General features: G+C 49.0%; 1 protein-coding gene across 4 annotated transcripts in view; it reads right to left on the reverse strand.

Annotated features, from left to right (window-relative positions):
• Positions 1-22,199, reverse strand: part of TRIM9 (tripartite motif containing 9) — a 90,328-nt gene that overhangs the window by 34,561 nt on the left and 33,568 nt on the right. For all 4 annotated transcript variants that reach the window (XR_014787799.1, XM_084834531.1, XM_084834518.1 and 1 more), the window contains exons 2-3: positions 12,162-12,257; positions 8,171-8,293 (exon numbers count right to left, since the gene is read on the reverse strand). Coding sequence is in view for 3 of the 4 variants with exons in the window: in XM_084834531.1 (XP_084690657.1) it covers positions 8,171-8,293; positions 12,162-12,257 (219 nt within the window). In the remaining variant the exon portion in view is untranslated. The remainder of the gene's footprint in view (positions 1-8,170; positions 8,294-12,161; positions 12,258-22,199) is intronic.

Here is a 22,199-nt window from a genome sequence, read left to right on the forward strand (position 1 = left end):
GTTTGGCCTACAACTCCCATCAGCCACATCCAGCATTGCCAATCATGAGGAATGATGCGAGTTGTAGGCCAAAACACTTTGTTGTTGTTTATTTGGTCAGTCGCTTCCGACTCTTTGTGACTTCATGGACCAGCCCACGCCAGAGCTTCCTGTCGGCCGTCGCCACCCCCAGCTCCCCCAAGTTTGAGTCCGTCACCTCCAGAATATCATCCATCCATCTTGCCCTTGGTCGGCCCCTCTTCCTTTTGCCTTCCACTTTCCCTAGCATCAGCATCTTCTCCAGGGTGTCCTGTCTTCTCATGATGTGGCCAAAGTACTTCAGTTTTGCCTTTAACATCATTCCCTCAAGTGAGTAGTCTGGCTTTATTTCCTGGAGGATGGACTGGTTTGATCTTCTTGCAGTCCAAGACACTCTCAGAATTTTCCTCCAGCACCACAGTTCAAAAGCATCTCTCTTCCTTCGCTCAGCCTTCTTTATGGTCCAGCTCTCGCAGCCATAGGTTACTACGGGGAATACCACTGCTTTCACTATGCGGACCTTTGTTGTCAGTGTGATGTCTCTGCTCTTCACTATTTTATCAAGATTTGTCATTGCTCTCCTCCCAAGAAGTAAACGTCTTCTGATTTCCTGGCTGCAGTCAGCGTCTGCAGTAATCTTTGCGCCTAGAAAGACAAAGTCTGTCACTGCCTCCATGTTTTCTCCCTCTGTTTGCCAGTTATCAATCAAACTGGTTGCCATAATCTTGGGTTTTTTTAGGTTGAACTGCAAGCCAGCTTTTGCACTTTCTTCTTTCACCTTCGTCATGAGGTTCCTCAGCTCCTCCTCGCTTTCAGCCATCAAAGTGGTATCACCTGCATATTGGAGATTGTTAATGTTTCTTCCAGAGATTTTAACTCCAGCCTTGGCTTCATCAAGCCCAGCACGTCGCATGATGTGTTCTGTGTACAGGTTGAATAGGTAGGGTGAGAGTATACAACCCTGCCGTACTCCTTTCCCAATCTTAAACCAGTCCGTTGTTCTTACCATTGCTACTTGGTCATTATACAGATTCCTGAGGAGGCAGACAGGATGACTTGGTATCCCCATACCACCAAGAACTTGCCACAGTTTGTGATGATCCACACCGTCAAAGGCTTTAGAATAGTCAATAAAACAGAAATCGATGTTTTTCTGAAACTCCCTGGCTTTCTCCATCATCCAGCGGATATTGGCAATTTGGTCTCTAGTTCCTCTGCCTTTTCTAAACCCAGCTTGTACATCTGGCAATTCTCGTTCCATGAATTGCTGGAGTCTACCTTGCAAGATCTTGAGCATTACCTTACTGGCTTGTGAAATAAGTGCCACTGTTTGATAGTTGGAACATTCTTTGGTGCTTCCCTTTTTTGGTATGGGGATATAGGTTGATTTTTTCCAATCTGTTGGCCATTCTTGTGTTTTCCAAATTTGCTAGCATATGGCATGCATCACCTTGACAGCATCATCTTGCAAGATTTTAAACAGTTCAGCTGGGATACCATCATCTCCTGCTGCCTTGTTATTAGCAATGCTTCTTAAGGCCCATTCAACCTCACTCTTCAGGATGTCTGGCTCTAGCTCCCTGACCACACCGTCAAATCCATCCCCGATATTATTATCCTTAGGCCAAAACACTTGGAGGGCCACAAGTTGCCCACCCCTCCTCTATAGGGCTAAAAACTGGGTTGTGTATATTTTGCATTATTTTAAACAAAAAACAACCACCCCGATCCACAAAAAGGCAAAGGCTGCACTCTAAATAAATGATGTACATAAAGCAATGCAAATATAGTTTGCATAATTATTTTCACATTGAGCATAGTTATCTTTTTTCATAATTTGAGCCAGTGTGGTGTAGTGGTGAGAGTGTTGGGCTGGGACTCAGGAGATCCGGGTTCTAGTCCCCACTGGGCCATGGAAGCTGACAGGGTGACTTTGGTGCCAGTCACAGACTCTCAGCCCAGCCTACCTCACAGGGTTGTTGCTGTGAGGATAAAATGGAGAGAGGGAGGATTATGTACACAGCCTTGGGTTCCTTAAGGAGGAAAAATAGTGGGATAGAAAATAATTTATTTATTTATTTATTTATTTATTTATTATGCTGGCTGCTGGAGGGCTAAGAAGCTGTTCCAGCAGCCCTAAAGCCCCAACCTATGATAACTGGAAGCCCCACACAAATTTTCCTCTGTCTTCTGAGACATGTCCAGGCGTTGTTAAGTATGTCCATGTCCATAAGGCCTAGAAACTTAATTTCATTCAAAAACAAAATCTACGGTTCTGATATGGTAAATACAGTCCTCATTGCAAATGGTGGGGGTTAAAAACTAGCAAGTGCACATCTGTGTTGTGGAGTACAGCAAAATGTATCATCTCAGATGGAACCTGGTAGTCTTTGCAGAATGACTTGTCCTAATGATACAATAAATAAATAAAAATAAGTCATAGAAATGTGGCTATTTAATTCTCAAATTTGATGGACATAAGAACACTTAATTCCCCATTCAAGACCAAGCCACCCCAAATACTCTGCATTACAACAGGGGACAATGTATTGTTGCTGGAAAAAATCATTTCCCCTAGCTACTTGGAGGATTGCAGCTAAGCTCAGAGGGAACAGGGAATTCTGAGAGTGTGTGTCTTTGGCAGATGACATCGGCGTTCCTGCTAATACAAATTGCAGCCACTGCGTCCCTGTGAGCCCTGGCTCCCCTACACCACTGCCAGGAACAGCACTGAAGTATGATGAATGCATGTTACTGTTCTCTTGTTCTGGTATGGAGAAGCATAACAGCTCTTTGGACTGGTGTGCAGCCTTTTCTTCTCTAGTAAATAGCAGGTGTGGAATTACTATGCGCATGAAAATGTTAGCATTTGAACCAGTGTAACGCAGGGCAGCCCAATATAAACTGCAAAAGAAAAAAAGAAAAAGATAATGTAAATGTCTCTTAGGAAATCAGCCATCTCTTTAGAGGGAACCTGAAGTGTCATCTAATAATACTCCTTCTGTGTAAGATCACTTACAGATCGCTCTTGCCAGACAGCTGAACGAGGGACAGACAAATCTGTCAAGCTTGCTTTTGCTCAGGTTCTCATTCTTCCACTGATAAGTTCATTCTCTCCCATTTCCTCAGCGGATTATGAATTATTCCTTTCCCCTGTCTGCACGAAAATCCGTTCATATTTTTGTGAGCATTTTTCAAAATATATGCATTTTTGAGCACATTTTTTAAATGTATGCATTTATGTGCGCATCTTTTCAAATGTATGCATTTTTCAAGTGGTTTTTCTATTGAATAAAGCATTTTGTGCACACTTTCAAATGTAGGCATTTTTATGCATGCTTTTTGAAACATACACATTTATGTACACATTGTGGTTTTGTGAACTGCATCGTAAATGTCAGGAAAGAACAGATTTCAAGGTCTTAAATACTTGTATTTAGCTTCAGGAAGTGCGACTTTGGTAAGTTTGCAGTGAAATGTGAACTGAAGAAATTTCTCACCCGTCCCTAGACTGAACTGATCACTTGCAGAAGGCTTTTGAAATTAGGCTGAGGCCCACAGGTTTACCATCCCAGCCCATACCTAAAGCAAGCCTGGTGTTGTGGGTTAGCATCGTAGGGCACCTCGGTGGCCCAGGCATTCATCCAAGGCATGGCCAACAAGCATCATGTCGACTGAATCCAGCCTTGGAGGCCATCTTTGCTGTCCCTGGCGCCCTACCAAACTTTAGTCAAGATACAGGGAATGGTTTGCCCACAAATAAGGAGAAGAAAATGTTAAGTGGTAAGGCACGGATTGAGGGGGGGAGAGATCCCCCCTCACACACACACTGTTCAGTCAATCATCCTCATTGATTTTGTGTCTCTGGCTGGACACATCTACATGGAATGCTGTGCAAGAGGAAGCACCTGTGCTCCAAAGTGTCCCTCCCACTAGTTTCCAGTGGCTTTACAGCAGAACATGCTTGGCTCACAGGGACAGAGCATGAGCACTTTTTTTATTAGCGGGGATGCTGATGTCTTCTGCCACCTCACCCCCTTTGGACTTTCCTGTTCCCTCTGAGCTTAGCTGCATTCCTCACAGTAACCAAGGTATGGGGGGTGGATTTTCTAGGATGTCAGAGAATTCCGCCACAGATCTTGGTGAGGCCAAATGCCAGTGCATTCGGCCCCCCGAAATCCGTGGCGGAACGAAGCCCCCCCACCTCCCCGCCCCGCGAAAGGCACGTGAAACGGGACACTTACCTACTGCCGTTTGCGCTGACTTGCGAATGGTGGCCACGTCCGCGGCCGCCATTCACTTCATCACTATAGCCGTGATAGGCTACATAGATACTTATGCAGCCTATCACGGCTAACGCAGGGACGCCATTTGCATCCCTGCGGAAGCCGTGATAGGCTGCGTAAGTATTTACGTAGCCTATCACGGCAAAAAAAAAGGGAACACAAATGGTGGCAGCTACGGCGGCTGCCATTTGCGTTCCCTTTTTTTTGTGGCCATGATAGCCTATGTAAATATTTACACAGGCTATTAAGGCAAAAGAGAGGGGTGCAAATGGAGTAGTGGCCGCCATTTGCGGTCCCTTTTTTTTTCCCCATAATAGGCTACGTAAATATTTATGTAACCTATTATAGCAAAAAAAAAAAGGGAACGCAAATGGCGGCCGCCGTAGCCGCCACCATCTGCGTTTGCTGTTTTTTGTGGTTTTTTTGCTGTGATAGGCTACATAAATATTTACGTAGCCTATCACGGCAAAATACAGGGACGCAAATGGCGGCAGCTATGGCAGCCGCCATTTGCGTCCCTGCAGGCTGCCCAGCGGTCGGATGTCCAGCTGCGGGCGGCCCCGGATGGCGGCTCTGCGGAATCTCTGTGGAGCGGAGCCAGCCGGAGAGAATTTTAGGGGGAGGACGGAGCGCCTCCCCCCCCACCGCGAATGTCACCCTTCAAAAAGTTAAGTGACTTTCGTACATCCCTAGGATTTTCCCAGCAACAATATATTATTTTGAGCTCTCCCTGATGTAATGTAAAGTATTTTGGTCTTGAATGGGCAACTAAGACCCACTGGCTTTACAAAAGACCTGCTCCTGGTGGACATGAAAAGCGGGAGAACTGGTTTGTTGATATGGATCAACACAGGCTGCCTGCATTTTTGGACTCTCCTTGGGGTGTGGCTGTGGGGACTGTCAGGATGAGCGTCTGCACTTCAGCATTTGCCATGGCACCGCTGCTGCAGAGGGGAAGCCCCGCCCTCCTTTGCCAACCCCCTCACCTCCCTTGCCCATCCTCCCAGCCTTTAGCTAGCAAGTGGACTTAATGCAGTCTTCCAGAAGTTTCTCTCATGCATGGAACTGCAAGGGAGCTGGGGGGGGGGTGATTAATGACTGGATTCCCAGCTAGCTAATCCCACTGAACAGGACTCTGGCTAAGAAGCAGAATGGGGCTGTTGCCAGCAGCTCTTGTTCCCTGTGGAAGGAGCACAGCCAGCTCCATAGGTGGGCAAGAGAAGGTGGGTGCTGGGCAGGTGGCGGTCTTCTTGCTCTCTTCTCTCACCAGGCCTGTGCCATTAGCATCTTATTTCCACCCAAAGATTAGGGCCGTGCACTGTCACCAAGTCACTCCTTGGCATTCAGCCAAGAAAACTAAGCTAGCTAATGAATGGTAGGATTTAATTGTCAGAGCTCTAAAGGTGCTGTCCAAGTGCATCTTGGCTGGCTCCTGTAGAGTTCTGACTGGTTCTGACTGAAACCCAGAGCAGGTTCACCACCCCACTGACATCGTCCTCCACTGGCCCATGGCAAGGCGATCTTGAGCATTCTGCCTGCTCAGGAACACCCTGCCTGGCTGCACCTGGGGCAGCAATAAAAACCTGCACTGGGCTTGATTGTTTCCCAGCGCAAGGAGGAATGTGGGCTGAGTTCTGCTCTGAAAAAGCCAGTGGTGCTCAAACAGATAATGGCCTAATGGAAAGATGGGGACACCCTTGGATAGCCCGAAGCCCCAAGGCTGATGCCTCCACATGCGTAGAGAAAGCAGGCAGATCAACATCTTGGAAAAGTAGCTTTTTGCTGAATAGACAAAACACATCTGGGTTAACTGGACCAGAAAGCATCTTATTGCTGCCTTCTGCAATCCCAGGGAAAGACCTCTGGCTCAGGTCAACCCCATTAGGAGCAACTAATTGCCTTCGCCTTGCCCGTCTTGCAGAGATGCTGTTACAACATCTGGCAGAGATTACACACTCCTTCTTCCGTCAGCCAATTTCCTTCAATCAACTCTGCTGTGCCGCCACACGCCGCCTCCCAGAAGGGAGTCATATCTTTCCTCGGGAAACTGCACATAGCCACCCACCAGCTGCCCCCTCCCACTTCAAGGTCACTCCTCTGGGCTTATCTGTCACTGGTCCACAGCAAGCCACACATCCCACGGTGTTTCTATGGCAACTGTCACCATAGCAATTTCCAGGCCCCTCCCTGTATCTCCTCCTAATTCATCCCAGCCCTGAAATCATGGTTGCTGCATGGACTGGATCTACCCTCCCTCTGTTGGGCTCAGGGAGTCTGGGGGAGGGGGGAGGGGGGAGGGGGAGAGGACCCAGATCTTCTAGCAAAAGTGTCCAGGCAAAGCGTCAGACCAAGGGGCAATTCCAGAAAGGTGGCCCAGGGCCAGGGATGCAAAGCATGCCCTCCAAATAAGGGACATAGGGAAAAGTGTCCCTAAGGACAATTACACTCATGTTTACTGTTTTGCTGTCACAGCCGACCTTTCTGGCAGTAGAGGCTGATGGCTCTGATGTCAGGGGGGCAGTGAGTCCGTTCCAGGTTTCAGTCAAAACCAGTCAGAACTCTGAATCTTGGAGAGCTCTTTTAGAGTGCTGACTGCAATCCGGAGCAGATTCACTGCCCCACAGACATCAGAGCCACCAGCTTCCACTGCTTTCTGGATCTTCTCTGCTTGTAATACTCCTACTCTGACACCAAGGATCGCTGCCTGAGCACCACACATACACACACACACACACACACAGCTCCAGGCCTCACATGCCACCAGCTGTATCAGTCAGCTCTGCCACAAAGCCCATCTTGCAATGCTTGAGAAGCAAAGGGAGTGTTTCCTCTGCTGTTAGTCAAACGTCAGCTAGAACCTGGCACCCTCCAGATGCTTTGGACTTCAATTCCCATTGATCAGGAATTCAGGAATTCTGGGATTTGTAGTCCAAAACATCTGAAGGGCACCAGGATGGGGAAGATTGTATTGGAAAAACCATTAAAAACAAACCACGTAGGAAGCTGCCTTGTGCTAAGTCAGACCCTTGGCCCATCAAGCCCAGTATTGTCAGCACTGACTGGCAGTGACTCTGCAGGGTTTAAGAACATAAAAAGAACCCTGATGCTGGGTCAGACCCAGGGTCCCTCTAATCCAGAACTCTGCTCACACAGTGGCTAACCAGCTATCCACAGGAAACCCACAAGCAGGACAGGAGTGCCACAGCACCCTCCCGCCCATGTTCCCCAGCAACTGGAGCAAATGGGCACACTGTGTCTGATACTGGAGGTAGGATAGAGACACCAGGACTAGTAGCTATTGACAGACTTCTCCTCCAGGAGTTGTCTAACCCCCTTTTAAAGCCCTCCAAGTTGGGTTTCAGGCAGGAGTCTTCCCTGCCCTACCTGGAGGTGCCAGGGATTGGACCGGGGACCTCCTGCATGCAAAACCAGGGCTCTCCCACAGAGCTACTGTGGGCTCTCCCCTGCCAGCTGTAACATAGGAGAGGGCGGGCTTGGCACTGCCTGGTTGTTCATGTTCTTGCATGTGCATTTACATGAAATAAGATGCAGCCTGGGCCACGCTGCCCACAGGCCGGCCTTGAGACTCCAGCTGCTAGACCAGGACATCTCCTGAGAAGCCCCCCAGCAAAGGAGCCCCTCCCAGCCATCTCTGCCAGCTGCTCCCCAGTACAGACAAGGGCCACTGCCCCTCCTCCATTCACTACACCAGCCTCCCCTGACCTGCCCCCCAGATGTGTTGGGACTGCAACTCCCATCATTCCCAGCCAGCATGGCCACTGGCTGGGGATAATGGCAGATGCAGTCCCAACATACCCAGAGGGCCCCGGGTCGGAGGAGGCTGCGTGACGCCATCCCGGACCGACCTTCAGCTTGTGCTCGTGCTCCTTGTTGACCCGCGACAGAAGCTGGGCTCTCCTCCGGTTGAGGGCGTCGATGAGCGCGTCGCACTGGGCGACCAGGCAGGCTTCGAACTCCACGCTGTTCTCCTGCAGAGCAAAGTGCCTGTCAGTTACGGCCGCGGGCGGGCTGATGTGGCGCCCACTGGCCTCATCACTGGGCGAGCCGCAGAGTACCCAGCCAGCCCGGACCCGCCCGGACCATCTTCCGCTCCCACGGCAGCTGTGCTCTCCGGCTCCACAGGTCGCAGGGAGCCGAGACCATCTGATGGCTCAGCCTCTCCCGCTGGCCCACAAAAGGAGGACTGCTTGCCTTCTGCACCTCCTCGCCCGTCTGCTCCTCCTGCCGCCCTCTGCCTTCCTCCGCTGCCTGTGTCAAATTTTAGACTGCACGCCCCTAGGGCAAGCTAGAGATAGGGTGGCCAGGTGTAGCAGGAACATGCCTCAAAATGCTGGAAAATATAGCTTCCTTTTCAATAAAGGCCGGCATGTTTTGGCCTTTTATTTCAGTCTGATATTTTTAGGGGCCGTCTTCGGGGGTAGTTTTAAAATCGCCTTCTGAGAATTCTGAATGATAGCTCTTTTTTAACTGTTTAAATTGTTTTTAAATTTTGAATATTTAAATTTTAATGCTGTAATTTATCTTGTGAATTGTTGTGAACCGTCCAGAGAGCTTCAGCTATCGGGTGGTACAGAAATGGAATGAATGAATGAATGAATGAATGAATAAATAAAATATCTCTTCAATTCAATAACTAGCAGTTCACAATAACTGATTCCCTAGAAGGCGATTTAAAGCTCAGGGCTGAAAGGCATTGGGCTTAAAAGGGTTTTTAAAAACCATCTATTTTCCAGCATCTTGAGATGGGTTCTCTCTTTGAGGATCTGCTTTCCAAAGGTCAACCCTCTGTTTTGGAGAGCTGGAGGAGGACACTCCTTTGTTTGATGGTATCCTCTGTTTGATGGGCTGTCCAGGCCACATCTGCTTTAAGGTCAAAGAGCCATCAGGAGGGAGAGCAGCAGGGCGGCCATCAACAGTGCCCGGACAGGAGACTGAACATCTATGCTATGGTGAGATGAATTGTATTTCTGTTTAAATTATAGTCGTTATTTCTAAACTGGCACCGATATGTATACATTTGCATGTGCTGGTGTTATGCAAATTGGCGTCCTCCTTTTTGGTGATGCAATTCCTCTTTTGGGGCAATGCTCAAGCGGTCACCCCGGGTGGGGAACCGGCGGTCCATGGGTGGCATTCAGCCCCCAGCCTAGGTTGCTTTGTGGAGCTCTCAGGGTCATCCCACTTTGCGGACAATGAGGGCTCACTCTTGCTTTGTGGACTGCCCATCTGGGGATCGCTTCCTCTTCTGCTTCGTCTGTGTGTGAGGGAGGGAGGGAAGGGATGGGGTGGCATAGCACACAGAGAGAAAAAGCTGTGCTATTTATTTATTTGTTTGTTTGTTTATTACATTTCTATACCACCCAGTAGCCAAAGCAATGCTGCAAACCCCTTCTCCCCCCCCCCCATCCGGTTTCCTTTTGTGTCATGTCTTTTAGATTGTGAGCCTGAGGGCAGGGACTGTCTTATGATTAATCTGTGTAAGCCTATCTGGGAACCTTGGGGGGGGGGCGTTGAAGAGTGGGGCAAAAATGCAGCAAATCGATATATAATAATGATTGGAGAAAGCAAGAGATCCTCTCAGGCTGGCCCGCTTTTCAAAGACGTTCCTGGAAATTCAATCCCCTCGACTGAAGCACTTGCTTGCCTCCATCCACCGCAGGCAGCCCTGTGTTTGAGAGGGAATGGGTCCCCGGAGGGATCATCTGCATCAAGCGCCTGCAAGTGGAGTGAGAAAGCTTGCAGGGAAACTTGTTTCTAGGGGCGGAATTGAATAAAGCAATGTGCTGATCAGAGGCAGAGCAGTGGGGGGTGGGTGGGAGGAAGGGACGGGGATTTTGATTTGCCAACTGCACTGGCTTGGCTTGATGGATTACAGTCCAGCTCATTTGGAAAGCCGCCCTGGGCGGGGGCGAGGTGCATGTTGGAGAGCCGGCTTTGCTGAAAAGCAAAGCAAGCCATCCACCGAGTAGCCACGATTTCAGTCAATCCCAGCTGAGAGCCCCGATTCTACCAGAGGGGTTGCTAGGAGTTAACCCAGCAAGCGCATTTACTGAGGTGTTATCAGGCTCAGCAGGGGCTGTGGATGGGGGGCTGTGAAGAGAACAGTCATCTTGCACACGTCGTTGCTTTAGCCCCCACATCTCCCTCCTCCTCCCATAAAGGCCATGTTTCAATGGAGGCGGCTGTGCTGCCAGCCAGAGGTTTGGGGCGGTGGAGGGAATAAATATAGAACAGCCTGAACCTCAGGAATACGCAGGCAAATCTGTTGGAGCTGGTGTCATTGTGTCCAACAGGCATCGGTTTAATGTTAATTTTATTTAAATAAAGAAAGAAGCGCTTGTCTGTTATTCTAAGTCAGTGGAGGATGGTGGCTCCAATGTCAGTGGGGCGGTGAATCCGGTCCAGGTTTCAGTCGGAACCAGTTAGAATTCTAAAGGAGCTGTCCGAGGTGCTCTGCATCTTTAGAGTTCTGACTGGTTCTGACTGAAACCTGGAGCGGGTTCACCGCCCCACTGACACTGGAGCTACCCGCCTCTACTGATTCTAGTGCAGCCTTCCCCAAACTGGCGCCCTCCAGATGTGTTGGACTACAACTCCCATAATCCCTCAGCCAGCATGGGAATTGCAGTCCAACACATCTGGAGGGCACCAGGTTGAGAAAAGCTGTTGTAGCGCTTTTGCACTCGTTGGCCAAAATGACCACCGTTTTTAGCAGAAGGTGGGATATAAATTAAATAAATACATTAGAAAGAAATCTGAACGCTCGGGGAAAGGGCCTGGAATCTCCCCTGTGGATCGAAGCCCCACTTTGGCTACAGCCCTGTAGTATCATGAGGCAAGGAGAGGAAAGAGATTTGAAGTGCCATCAAGAGAGCGAAGCAAATGTGTCCCTTAGAGTTACTAGCCCACAAGAAAACACAAGCACCAAAAACAACAACAACAACCCCCCAGCTAAGAGTTCACGTGCCCATGCTAGTAAAAGAATTTGTTTTATTATGTTTTGGTTACTTTAATGCAAGCTGCTTCAGAGGCCTTTTGAGGACCAAAAATGGCATATAAAATGTTCTCATGCATAAAATAAGTAAACGGATGATGTGATTATATTATGCCAGTACTTCTCCACCTGCACTGGCTGGCAGTCTGTTTCTGGGACCAATTCAAAATGCTGGTTTTAACTTTAAAGCCTTAAATAGGTTGGGGCCCAGTTACCTGAAGGAGCTTCTCCTCCCATATTTACCTAAGGTGCTGCTGCCAAATGGGGTGGCTGCTATGGAGAGGGCCTTTTCAGTGGTGGCTCCCCATCTGTGGAATGCCCTCCCCAGAGAGGCTCGCCTGGCACCTACAATACAGTCTTTCCATTACCAGGTGGAGACCTTTTTGTTCTCTCAGACATTTTAAGAACTGTTGTTAGTGCTTGTAGATCTCTGCACTAAAGCAAGATTGCTGCTAGTTTTACCTAGGTTTTATGTGCTGGAGTGTTTTTACTCTGTGCTGCTGATTTTATTATATGCTGTTTATAGTCATTGTTTTATTGTTTGCATTTTATGTTTTAATGTGTGGGAAACATCCTTCTTTTGCTTTCCTGAAGGTGATCCTTGACTCACCAGAAGCAAGTCACTATTTATAGGCCTGAACTAAAGATGGCATGTGGGGTGGGGGACAGTGGGGTGGAGGACAGACAGGCCGATCTTGCTCTTTGGGGCACAAGGGGTCTGGGTTGAATTAGTGGCCAAGGATCCATTTGGCCTCTCCATTACCGGCACCAAAATGTCTCGCCCTGGCCCAGTTCCCACTCCTAGTTCTGCTTCTTCCTGGCTAGTACATTCAGCCCAGTACCTGGATTTGCTGCACCATGTTCCGGAGCTGCACCAGGAACTCTTTGGCTTCCTTTGCTCTGTCCGAGAGTCCATTCAGTGCCTGAGAAAGCTGGCTCTGAAGGAAGGAAGGAAGGAAGGAAGGAAGGAAGGAAGGAAGGAGTACAGGTTAGAAGTCTGGGACGATTTTAGTTACGTGGTCGTGCACTCTGCACATGCTCAGAGAGTGCTATCATTCTCACACCTGTACCTTCAGGATTCCAGGCAGGTTATGGCACCAAACCCTTCGGCTCAAAGGTGATATGAGGCCCTGACCTTTCCGTTCTACCCCTGTGCATTCCAATCCCCTCCCTCAGTTCCCTGAGAGTCAAACTGCGCGTTACTTTAAAGATGTAACAGCTATGTCTTTTTTCTGCTTTACTCAAAAGCGCAGGGGACTCAATATTCATCAGGATCCTAGCCCTGGACTTAAACCCATTGCCCCCACTGTGGTCCCAGTCCAGATTGGGGAACCTGCACCTGCCATTTATATTACAGCAGTATCACTTTCTAGCAATATAAATTGCAAGCACGGGGCAGGAACCAGATCAGGACCACAGCGGGGGCAGGACAAAGCATTGAAGCCTGCTAACACCCCCCACCCCCACCCCCACCCCACCTGTAGTAATATCTAGTGTGACATTATTCCAACACATTCCGTAACTAAAGGAATGAGCATTGCACACGGAATCCTCTGCAACACAGAATCTCTCTGCAAGAACTGGAGTGCTGGCATCATTCTTGTTTCGGAATGAAACTGAGCATGCCCTGCATAACTTTGCCATAGGCGTTAATGGAGCAGGAAAACCTTAACAGGGGTTGAACCAGGGCTCAGAACTTAACCAAACCAATGAGGAATTGTCTTCTTCAACAAGCCCGAATAAAGCATATAAATGGTTTTCACCAAAAGTTGCAAGAAAATGTTGATGTGCCTGTTTAAAAGTGGGACTTTGTTGTTGTTGTTGTTCAGTCGTTCAGTCGTGTCCGACTCTTTGTGACCCCATGGACCAGAGCACGCCAGGCCTTCCTGTCCTCCGCTCTCTCCCGGAGCGTGCTCAAGTCCATATTCATTGCATCGGTGATGCTATCTAGCCATCTCATCCTCTGCCGTCCCCTTCTCCTTTTGCCTTCAGTCTTTCCCAGCATCAGGGTCTTTTCCAGGGACTTTTCTCTTCGCATTAGGTGGCCAAAATATTTGAGCTTCAGCTTCAGTATCTGTCCTTCCAATGAGCACTCAGGGTTGATTTCCTTTAGGATGGACTGATTTGACAGGTATCATTTGTATAAGCAAGATAATCTTTTTTGAGGCTAATTAATAGCAGAACCGTTTTTTTGTTGCTACTCACTTTCGCTTGCTCACTACCTACATATAGACTATTAGTTGTTATTTCCTTTCTTTATTATTGCAATTCAGGCTTGGGATAATGTAGCCATAGCGGGGAGTTCCACTGCCAATATAGACTGAACCCAACCAGTCATGGGGATGCTACTGGGTTGCATGCAGTGGAGGCTGGTGGCTCCGATGTCAGTGAGGCGGTGAATCTGCTCCGGGTTTCAGTCAGAACCCGTCAGTTCTGACAGGTTCTGACTGCAACCTGGAGCAGATTCACCACCCCACTAACATCAGACCCACCAGCCTCCACTGGTTACATGTGTGTTGTGTGAGTGTGTGTGTGCGCGCGCACGCGCACACACACACACATACACTCATGGAATCAAAGGTCACAATTCATGTAGTTTCAAAGCCAGCTAATTTTCTGTCTGCAGCTGCAAATGACCTTGTGGGTTTCCATCTAGAGATCTCCAATGCCACACATGCCTCAGAATGCAAGAAAGGTACATCTAGCTAAATCTGCCGTTTACATCAGCCTGGTCCTCAAAAAAGAAACTCAAATCCAAATGTGCTCCTTTGCATGCAGACACGTTGCACTTCAGCATTTCAAACAGCATTTCTGGAAATAAGGAGGCGAGGACCACCCCTCTCCTAGCTTTGCGGCAGCCCCCCTGGGCACCCCTTCCATCTTGGCATCTTAAAGGAGCAGTCTCATTTTTGATAGCAGGAATATATCTCTGCACGTGCTGTAATGTGCTCTTTTATCCAAGACAGAAATACACTTTTGGCCCCAAGAGGGCATGTGAAAGCCCAGGTACTGGGCGTCCAGGGAAAAATTCAAAATGTTAAAACAATTCTACACACTGCACTATTCCTGATCCGGCCCAGGCATGTCCGGGACATTTCTAGTTGGCAACCCTCCTGAGAAGGCAACAACTTCAGAACTGCAGTTTATTCCTAGTTTTTGCACATTCTTAGCAAAAAGGCTCTTTCCCTCAGGGTGGTAGCTTGATTGCTGGAGATCAAGGAGGCAGCAGATGGAGCAGGGGCTGCCAAATTGCTCATTCCTGCAATGAGCAGGGCCTCCTTGCAATCAATTGCTTCCCCATTATGTAAATTGGGCACCAAGGAGGTGATGGTGTGCATGGCTGATTCCAGAGGTGCATTGATGCAGACCAGGAGGCTTTTCAGTGACAAGGGTGGAAGATTTATATTCCAGGGAATTGGAGGCAGCCCAGAAGCAGGATCCATTAGGTAGAGTGAATCAATTGGTGGTCTTTGACCTTTCCCTTCAGAGGGACCAGGCTCTCTGCCACTGTTGCTGCTCCATTGTGTTGACCAATCCTTCCCCCAATCTGGTGCCCTCCAGATGTGTTGCACTACAACTCCCAGCACCCAGCTCCCAGGGAATGAAGGGAGTTCTATAATCCAGCCCTTCTGGAGGGCACCATCTTGGGGCTGATGCTCTAGGGAGACACATCTCTCCAAAGGAATTCTGGGAAAACCCCTTTTATCCTCAGCTTCCTGAATGTGCATTGCTACAAAATGGATATGAGCAGCATCTGCTGCAGCCCAGCCCAGCTCCTAGGATGATGCCCACGCAAGCAGAATAGGACCGTGCCGGGTGCAATGACGCTGCTTGATCCTGAGTCCGCCTGTTGGTCCATTTCGCCCAGTACTTTTGAACCTCCACAGTCTCAGACAGAGGTCTTTCACAGCGGAGGCTGGGGGCGCCTATGTCAGTGGGGCAGGGAATCCACTCTGGGCTTCAGTCAGAACTCTAAATGAGCTATCCAAGGTGCTGAACCCATTCAGCACCTTGGATATCTCCTTTAGGGTTCTGACTGGTTGTGACTGAAACCCAGAGTGGATGCACTGCCCCACTGACATAGGCGCCCCCAGCCTCCACTGGTCTTCCAGTGCCCTGTTACTTTGAGGCCCTTTCATGGGAGCTACCAGGGGATGAATCTGGGGCGTTCAGCATGCAATCCACAAGCACTGCCACTGAGCAACAGGCCCTTTATGTCTTTATTACATTCCTATACCGCCCAATAGCCAATGCTCTCTGGACGGCTCTCCACAACGATCAGGCCCTTAATCAGTGGCGGCTAGTGCCCATAGAGGCTGGTGGGGCAGAACCAAGGGGTCACCAGAGGCCGAGCCATCGTTTGAATCCCCAGCAGCCCAGGCTGTTTAGCTATTCAGCTTTAAAAATTGTGTCACTGTGATTTTAGATCATTGCACTGCTCCTGGCTTTGATCTGGGTTCCCACTTTGGTTGTGTTCTGTTTTAAATGTATGCCTTTAAAATTATATTTTATTATGTTATTGTATTTTCTGTATTTAAGTCTTGTTTTATGAATGGTCCCAGAGAACTTTGGCTAATGGGTGGTATAGAAATGTAATAAATAAATGAATGAATACCACAGAAAGGGGAAACTGAGGCACATGAACTTTAAGATCATGAGTGCAAAGAATGAGGGAAGGAGGGGACGACCACACAGTCACCCAAAAGCACTCCTTTGAACCCACATTCTCCTGCTCCAGCAACAACTCTCATTGCACAGATAATCAAGTGACTTTAAGATCATGAGTGCAAAACAAGGTGGGGATAATTCACACAGCCAAACATCATCATCTTTTGCAACCCACAGTGGAGAACATTCTCCTTGCACTTGTGCTTTTCTTCATTGCCAGTTCTCCATCACATAGATGCATCTCAGGCATGGGCAAGAAAGCCCCAAGGAAGCAGCAAGGCAGAGCTTTTGCCAATGCTGGCCTGCATGCCAAATATGGAAGCAAATGCATGGCATGGACAGAGTGGATACTGGAGTTTTTTTCCCTCTCCTTTTCCTCTCCTTTCCATAATACCTGAACCTGGTCCCCTAAGAAATTGATGGCCTAGCGTGCTATGGTCCATAGGGTCACGAAGAGTCAGACACGACTTAGCAAGTGAACAACAGAGTTAGGACACACAAAAGAAGAACATGTTTACACTCTCTGTGTAATCAATGTATGGAATTCACTATCACAGGATGTTCATAGGGGCTTAGAACTAGCACAGCTTTTCCTAACCTTGTGCCCTCCAGATGTGTTAGGGTACAACTTCCATCATCACCAACTGGCTGGGGAGTTCTAGTCCAATACATCTGGAGAGCACTGCATTGGGTGAGAGCTAGATTAGACAAATTCCTGGAGGGTAGTTCTATTAACAGCTGTTAGCTCAGCTGTGATAGCTCAATGGAACCTCCACAGGCAGGAGCATTGTACTTCTGAATACCAAATGCTGGGGATACTCAAAATGGGAATTCCACCAACTTCATGCACTGCATTAGAGTGTTCAAAGGTGTGTGACTGGCCACGCTTGAAAGCAGACGAACTGGATTAGATGGACCTCTGGCCTCTGCCAGCAATGCAATGTTTATGCTTTTAATAGTCAGATAGAGAAATGGAAGGGGCAGATCCACTCTGGCTGCTAAAGAACAGGGGTCCACTCTGCAAGACCTATATGGGGTACACGAGGCGAGAGACTGCTCTAGTTTGCACCTACGTTTGCATAATACAAGCACTTGGAACATTTTTCCATTGAGGGCCACAGTGTCAGAGTGGACACTGACCCCATAGAATCCCAGAGTAGTTCTGATTCTGAGGTGGAGCAGCCGCTCATGGGAGAGGAGCGTGCTCATCCTTCCCAGGGCCAACAGCTGGCAGAGATTCCTCCCGCCAGCATTCCTGACATAGATAGGGGTCCCGGGAGTGAGGGAGTGCAGGAAGAGGGCTTGCTGGATGCGCGACGCCGACGCAGGGAGCGGCACCAAATGGAGGGCACGGAAAGGAGGCGTAGTGCCCAGTTGGCGCGCAAGCAACGGTTGCGCCCAGAGGATCCAAAGGAAAAAGGGAGGGACTCTCCCTAGCCCATAAGTTCAGGGTCTGCCAGTGATTCTCCTTCAAACGGGGACCAACTGTTCCAACTCAGGGCATAGGTACTCTGCTGCTCATAGCTAGTCGCTGATAGTAGAGTTGTTAAGTTGTAAAAGGGATAAAGCTTTGAAAATAACCCCTTTGTCTGTGTCTGGACTTGGCTACTGGAGTAGACTGAAAGAGGCCGCCAAGGAGCTCCTGACACACAGTCCCTGAAGGGTGATCTGTTGGGGGTCACATGCAGCAGTGGGCAGGGCTGGAGCTCAGTGGCAAAGTTCCTGTTTTGCATGCAGAGCATTCCAGGTTTGATCCCCAGCAAAAGAACATCAGAAGAGCCCTGCTGGATCAGACCAGGGCTTCATCTGGTCCAGCATTCTGTTCACACAGTGGCCAACCCGCCGTCCACCAGACAAGGAGGGCACAAGTGCATCAGCACCCTCCTGTCCATGTTCCCCAGCAACCGGTGTACATAGGCCTACTGCCTCAGGTACTGGAAGCAGCACATGGTCAGTGTTGGCAATACTGGTGTCAGGGTGGAAACTGAGCCGATAGAACCCCAGAGCAGTTCTGATTCTGAGGAGCAGCAATCCGTGGGAGAGGAGCCAGCTCATCCCTCACAGGCACAGCAGCTGGCAGAGATTCCTTCTGCCGGCATTCCTGAGATAGTGACCCTGGCAGTGAGAAAGTGAGGGAGGGGAGCTTGCTAAATGCTCGACACAGACACAGGGAGCGATGAGTGATGGAGGGTGCGGAAAGGAGGTGTAGCGCCCGTTTTGCACGCAAGCAGCGGCTGCCTCCCGTGGACCCAAGGGAAAGAGGGAGGATCTCTCCCTAGCCCATAAGTTCAGGGTCTGCAAGTGATTCATCTTCAAACAGGGACCAACTGCCTACCCGGAGCATAGGCTACTCTGCTGTTCATTGCTTAGTTGCTGGTAATAGCATCTGAAAGAATCATTAAGTTGTAAAAGGATTAAAGCCTTGAAAAGAATCCTTTCATCTGTGTCTTGAGTTGGCTATTGCAGAGTACTGAAAGAGGCCGCTAGGGTGCTCCTGACAACTGGGCTAGATGGACAGACCCGGCGTGAGTCAGCCTCCAGCGTTCATTTGCTCACATTCTGCCTCTTGCCAGAGGTCTGGTCCCTTGCGGGGGCTTCTTCAATTGGGCCAAAGACTGCAGGCAGCTCCAGGGCCACATGTGCCCCCCCCCACCCGGCATAATGGAACAACCAGTGAGGTGTGTCCAACCCAGTGGAGGCTGGTGGCTCCAAGGTCAGTGGGGCGGTGAGTCCACTCTGGGTTTCAGTCAGAACTCTGAAGGAGCTCTCCAAGCTGCTGACTGGTGCTGACTGAAACCTGGAGCTGATTCACCACCCCACTGACCTCAGAGCCACCAGCCTCCACTGGTCCAACTTTCCCTTCAAAAACTCCACTGATGAAGATTCCACATCCCAAGGAAAATCCATTCCAATGCCCCTCCGGCCCCAGGTGCAACATTCATCCTAACCTTTGGAGAGGTTCTTGTGTTCACGCCCCCCCCCCCACACACACACACAGACCTCCCATGCCATCTCTTTTCTGTTTGCCTTAAGAGAAATAAAGGAGGCAGGAAAAGAATTTGGAGAAAGAACAAAGATCATCCAGTGTGCAGTGACTGGAAATCCATCTCTCCCCACCACACACTTCCCCCTCCGATCCTGGAAATGGAGCCAGTGTCCGAGAGATTAAAGAGGGAAGGGGTGAAGATGCAAGCTGAATGGACTGGAAAATGACCTAACTGTTGCCCCCATAGAAAGGTCTAGTGCAGTCCTTTGCCACCCTTCTTTTCTGGCTAATTTATTGCAGCAGCAGCATTAAGACATAGAGCTAATCAACGGTTGGGTCTCTAATTAAAATGACACCACTTATCAGGCCTGTGCCCACTCAACCCCCCCTCACAAGTAACATAGAAAACATGGGTGGCGGCGTGGGGGGGGAATTATCAGGAAGCTTCAGGGCTATAATCTTCCAAGACATACAGGCGCTGGATACAATCAGTGAAAATCAGGGGTAGTGTGAGATGGGGGTGGCTTTCCCCAGCCATTTAGATTCCAGCACTGGAGGCAATTTGATTTGGGGAGGGGAAATTCTCAGCAAAATATAAAGTCACACTCTTATTGTTGCCGTTCAAGAATGAAGCTGCAGTCCTATGCACACTTAACCTTGGAGACCCATTTAACTCAACTGGACTTACTCCTGAGTAGATATGCATAGGATTACATTGTAAGGCTACAAACCTATGCACACTTACTTATGAGTAAGCCCACTGAATTTTGTGAAACTCAGTTCCACATTTGCACGTTGTGGTTTTAATTTTCACGAACCAGGCAGCTTCGGCTATTGGGTGGTATAGAAATCAAATTAAAAACAAACAAACAAACATGCATAGGAACCAGTTATAAACCCCGCAGCCAACATTTGTTGCGGCTGCTTTTTCATATTTTGTAGTAAATATTGCAATGGCATCACCACAGGAAAAAATAACCTCTTTCCTTCTTTCTTTGGCAAAGGGATTTGTGACTTTGGCATGCAGACCTAGTTACACCATCCCATTGCATCGCCTACAACAGGCACTATTGACCAGATACATTCCCTATTTACTAGCTAGACCTTGTTCCTGTTTTGCTCCCATTTTTGTCTTTGAGAAATGCCTTTGCAAAATGTTGTAAGTGTCTGCACAGCTGCATTTGAATTCAATCTCCATACTTAAGAACATAAGAAGAGCACTGCTGGATTAGACCAAGGGGTCATCTAGCCCAGCATTCTGTTCACACAGCAGCCAACCAGCTGTGGACCAAGAACCCACAAACAGGGCCTATGTCCCCAGCAACTGGTGTACAGAGGCATACTGATTCTGGTACTGGAGGCTGTTGTTGTTGTTCAGTCATGAAGTCATGTACCCTTTATAGCCTTCTCCTCCAGGAATTTGTCCAACTCCTTTCTAAAGCCATCCAAATTGGTGGCCATCATTACCTCTTGTGGAAGTGAATTCCATAGCTTAACTATGCATGGTGTGAAGAAGCCCTTCCTTTGATCTGTCCTGAATCTCCCGCCAATCAGCTTCATGGGAGGACCCCATTGGCTTCTAGCTTTTTGAGAGAGGGAGAAAAATGTCTCCCTCTCCACATTCTCCACACCACGCATAATTTTGTACACCTCTATCATGCCTCCCCTTACCCTCCTTCTCACCAAGCTAAACAATCCCAGCTGTTGTAACCTTCCCTCATAAGGGAAATGCTCCAGCCCCCTGATCATTTTAGGGTGCAATCCTATGTGTAATTTAGACAGAATAAAGGCCTACAACTCCCAGCATGCCCCAGCCAGTTGGCTGGGGCAAGCTGGGAGTTGTAGGCCTTTTCTCTGTCTAAACACGCATAGGATTGCACCTTTAGTTGCCCTTTTCGTGAGTTCAGCAGACAGCTGGGATTTATTTCAGGTAGAATGGAACATGCTAAGCCACCAGTACCTGTGGACATAGCAGGTTCCTCTGTGTACTACAACATAACAGTTTCCTGGGACGGCAAGTTCTGGCGTCATCCGTCTGCTGGAGGACTGAGGGCTGCTGTGAGGCTGTCCTCCCCGCCTCCCAGGAAGAGCATCATGGCAAGGGGGAGACCAACCTGGCCCCAGACCTCAGCCAGAGAGGGAGCGGCTGGAGCAAACTTGCCCTGCCCCTCCCTGCCGGAAAGAACACCGAGTTTTGCTGCCGCTTCTTTTCCTCCTCCTCCCAGTCCCTTTTCCTTTTGCGTCGTGCCTTTTAGATTGTGAGCCTGAGGGCAGGGCCTGTCTCACTATTAATCTGTGTAAGCCACTCTGGGAACTTTTTGGCTGAAGAGTGGGGTAAAAATGCTCTGAATAAATAAATAGACATGGAAGCCAAGGTACCCAGTTTCCTCTGGCTTTTGCCAGCCAGGATGCATTTTTACGAGGTATGCCCATTTCAGGGAGAAGGGACAGAGGTGGAGGCTGCCTCACTTTTGGGCAGTGGAGACTGGTCAGTGGGGAGCTGCATCTGCTCCAGGCTTCAGTCAGAACCAGACAGAATTCTAAAGGAGCTATCCAAGGTGCTGCGTATCTTTAAAGTTCTGACTGGTTCTGACTGAAACCCAGAGCAATTCACCGCCCCACTGGGATCGCAGCCACCAGCCTCCACTACTTCCAGGAAAGGCTATTCAGTGAGTTGATGCCTAAGCAATGGATTTGAACCCAGCAGGCATCCCGAGTTCAAGGTTCTGAAACTACCCACTGGAGTTAAATAAGTAATGGAAATGTGAAAGCCAGGATGCTATAAAGTACACCAGAAAATGAGAGAGAGAGAGAGGTGCATTATTTCTTCGAGATTGCACATTTGGCATGACGTCAGCCTCTGTAACATTTGCAGACCGGCTCCTGTTCATTGCAAGCAGCTTTCAACAGAGCACTCCACGTTCTGGAGGATTTCAGGCAGCTGCTCCAAAGAGTGGGTGGGTCTTGCAGCTCTTGAGGGAGACAAAAGGGCTTGCTGGGGTGTTTTTTATTATGATTGTTGTTGTTGTTGCTGCTGCTGTTGCTGTAGTTGCATAGGCATTCTGCTAAGCTGCCCACCCCCTCCTCCCTTTGGCCTTTTCCAAGCCATTAAGGGATTCCGGTACAGGGGACGGGGGTCCTTGGCAGCTGCTGGTAAAGGATCCCTGCACTCAGGTGACCTTGAAGAAGCCAAGGACTGGGAAGGCACTGTGTGCGTGCTGGTTGG

This window comes from Heloderma suspectum, chromosome 1 (genome assembly GCF_057233095.1).
Source record: "Heloderma suspectum isolate Gila_16-S chromosome 1, 16-S_ref, whole genome shotgun sequence".
NCBI classification, from domain to species: Eukaryota; Metazoa; Chordata; class Lepidosauria; order Squamata; family Helodermatidae; genus Heloderma; species Heloderma suspectum.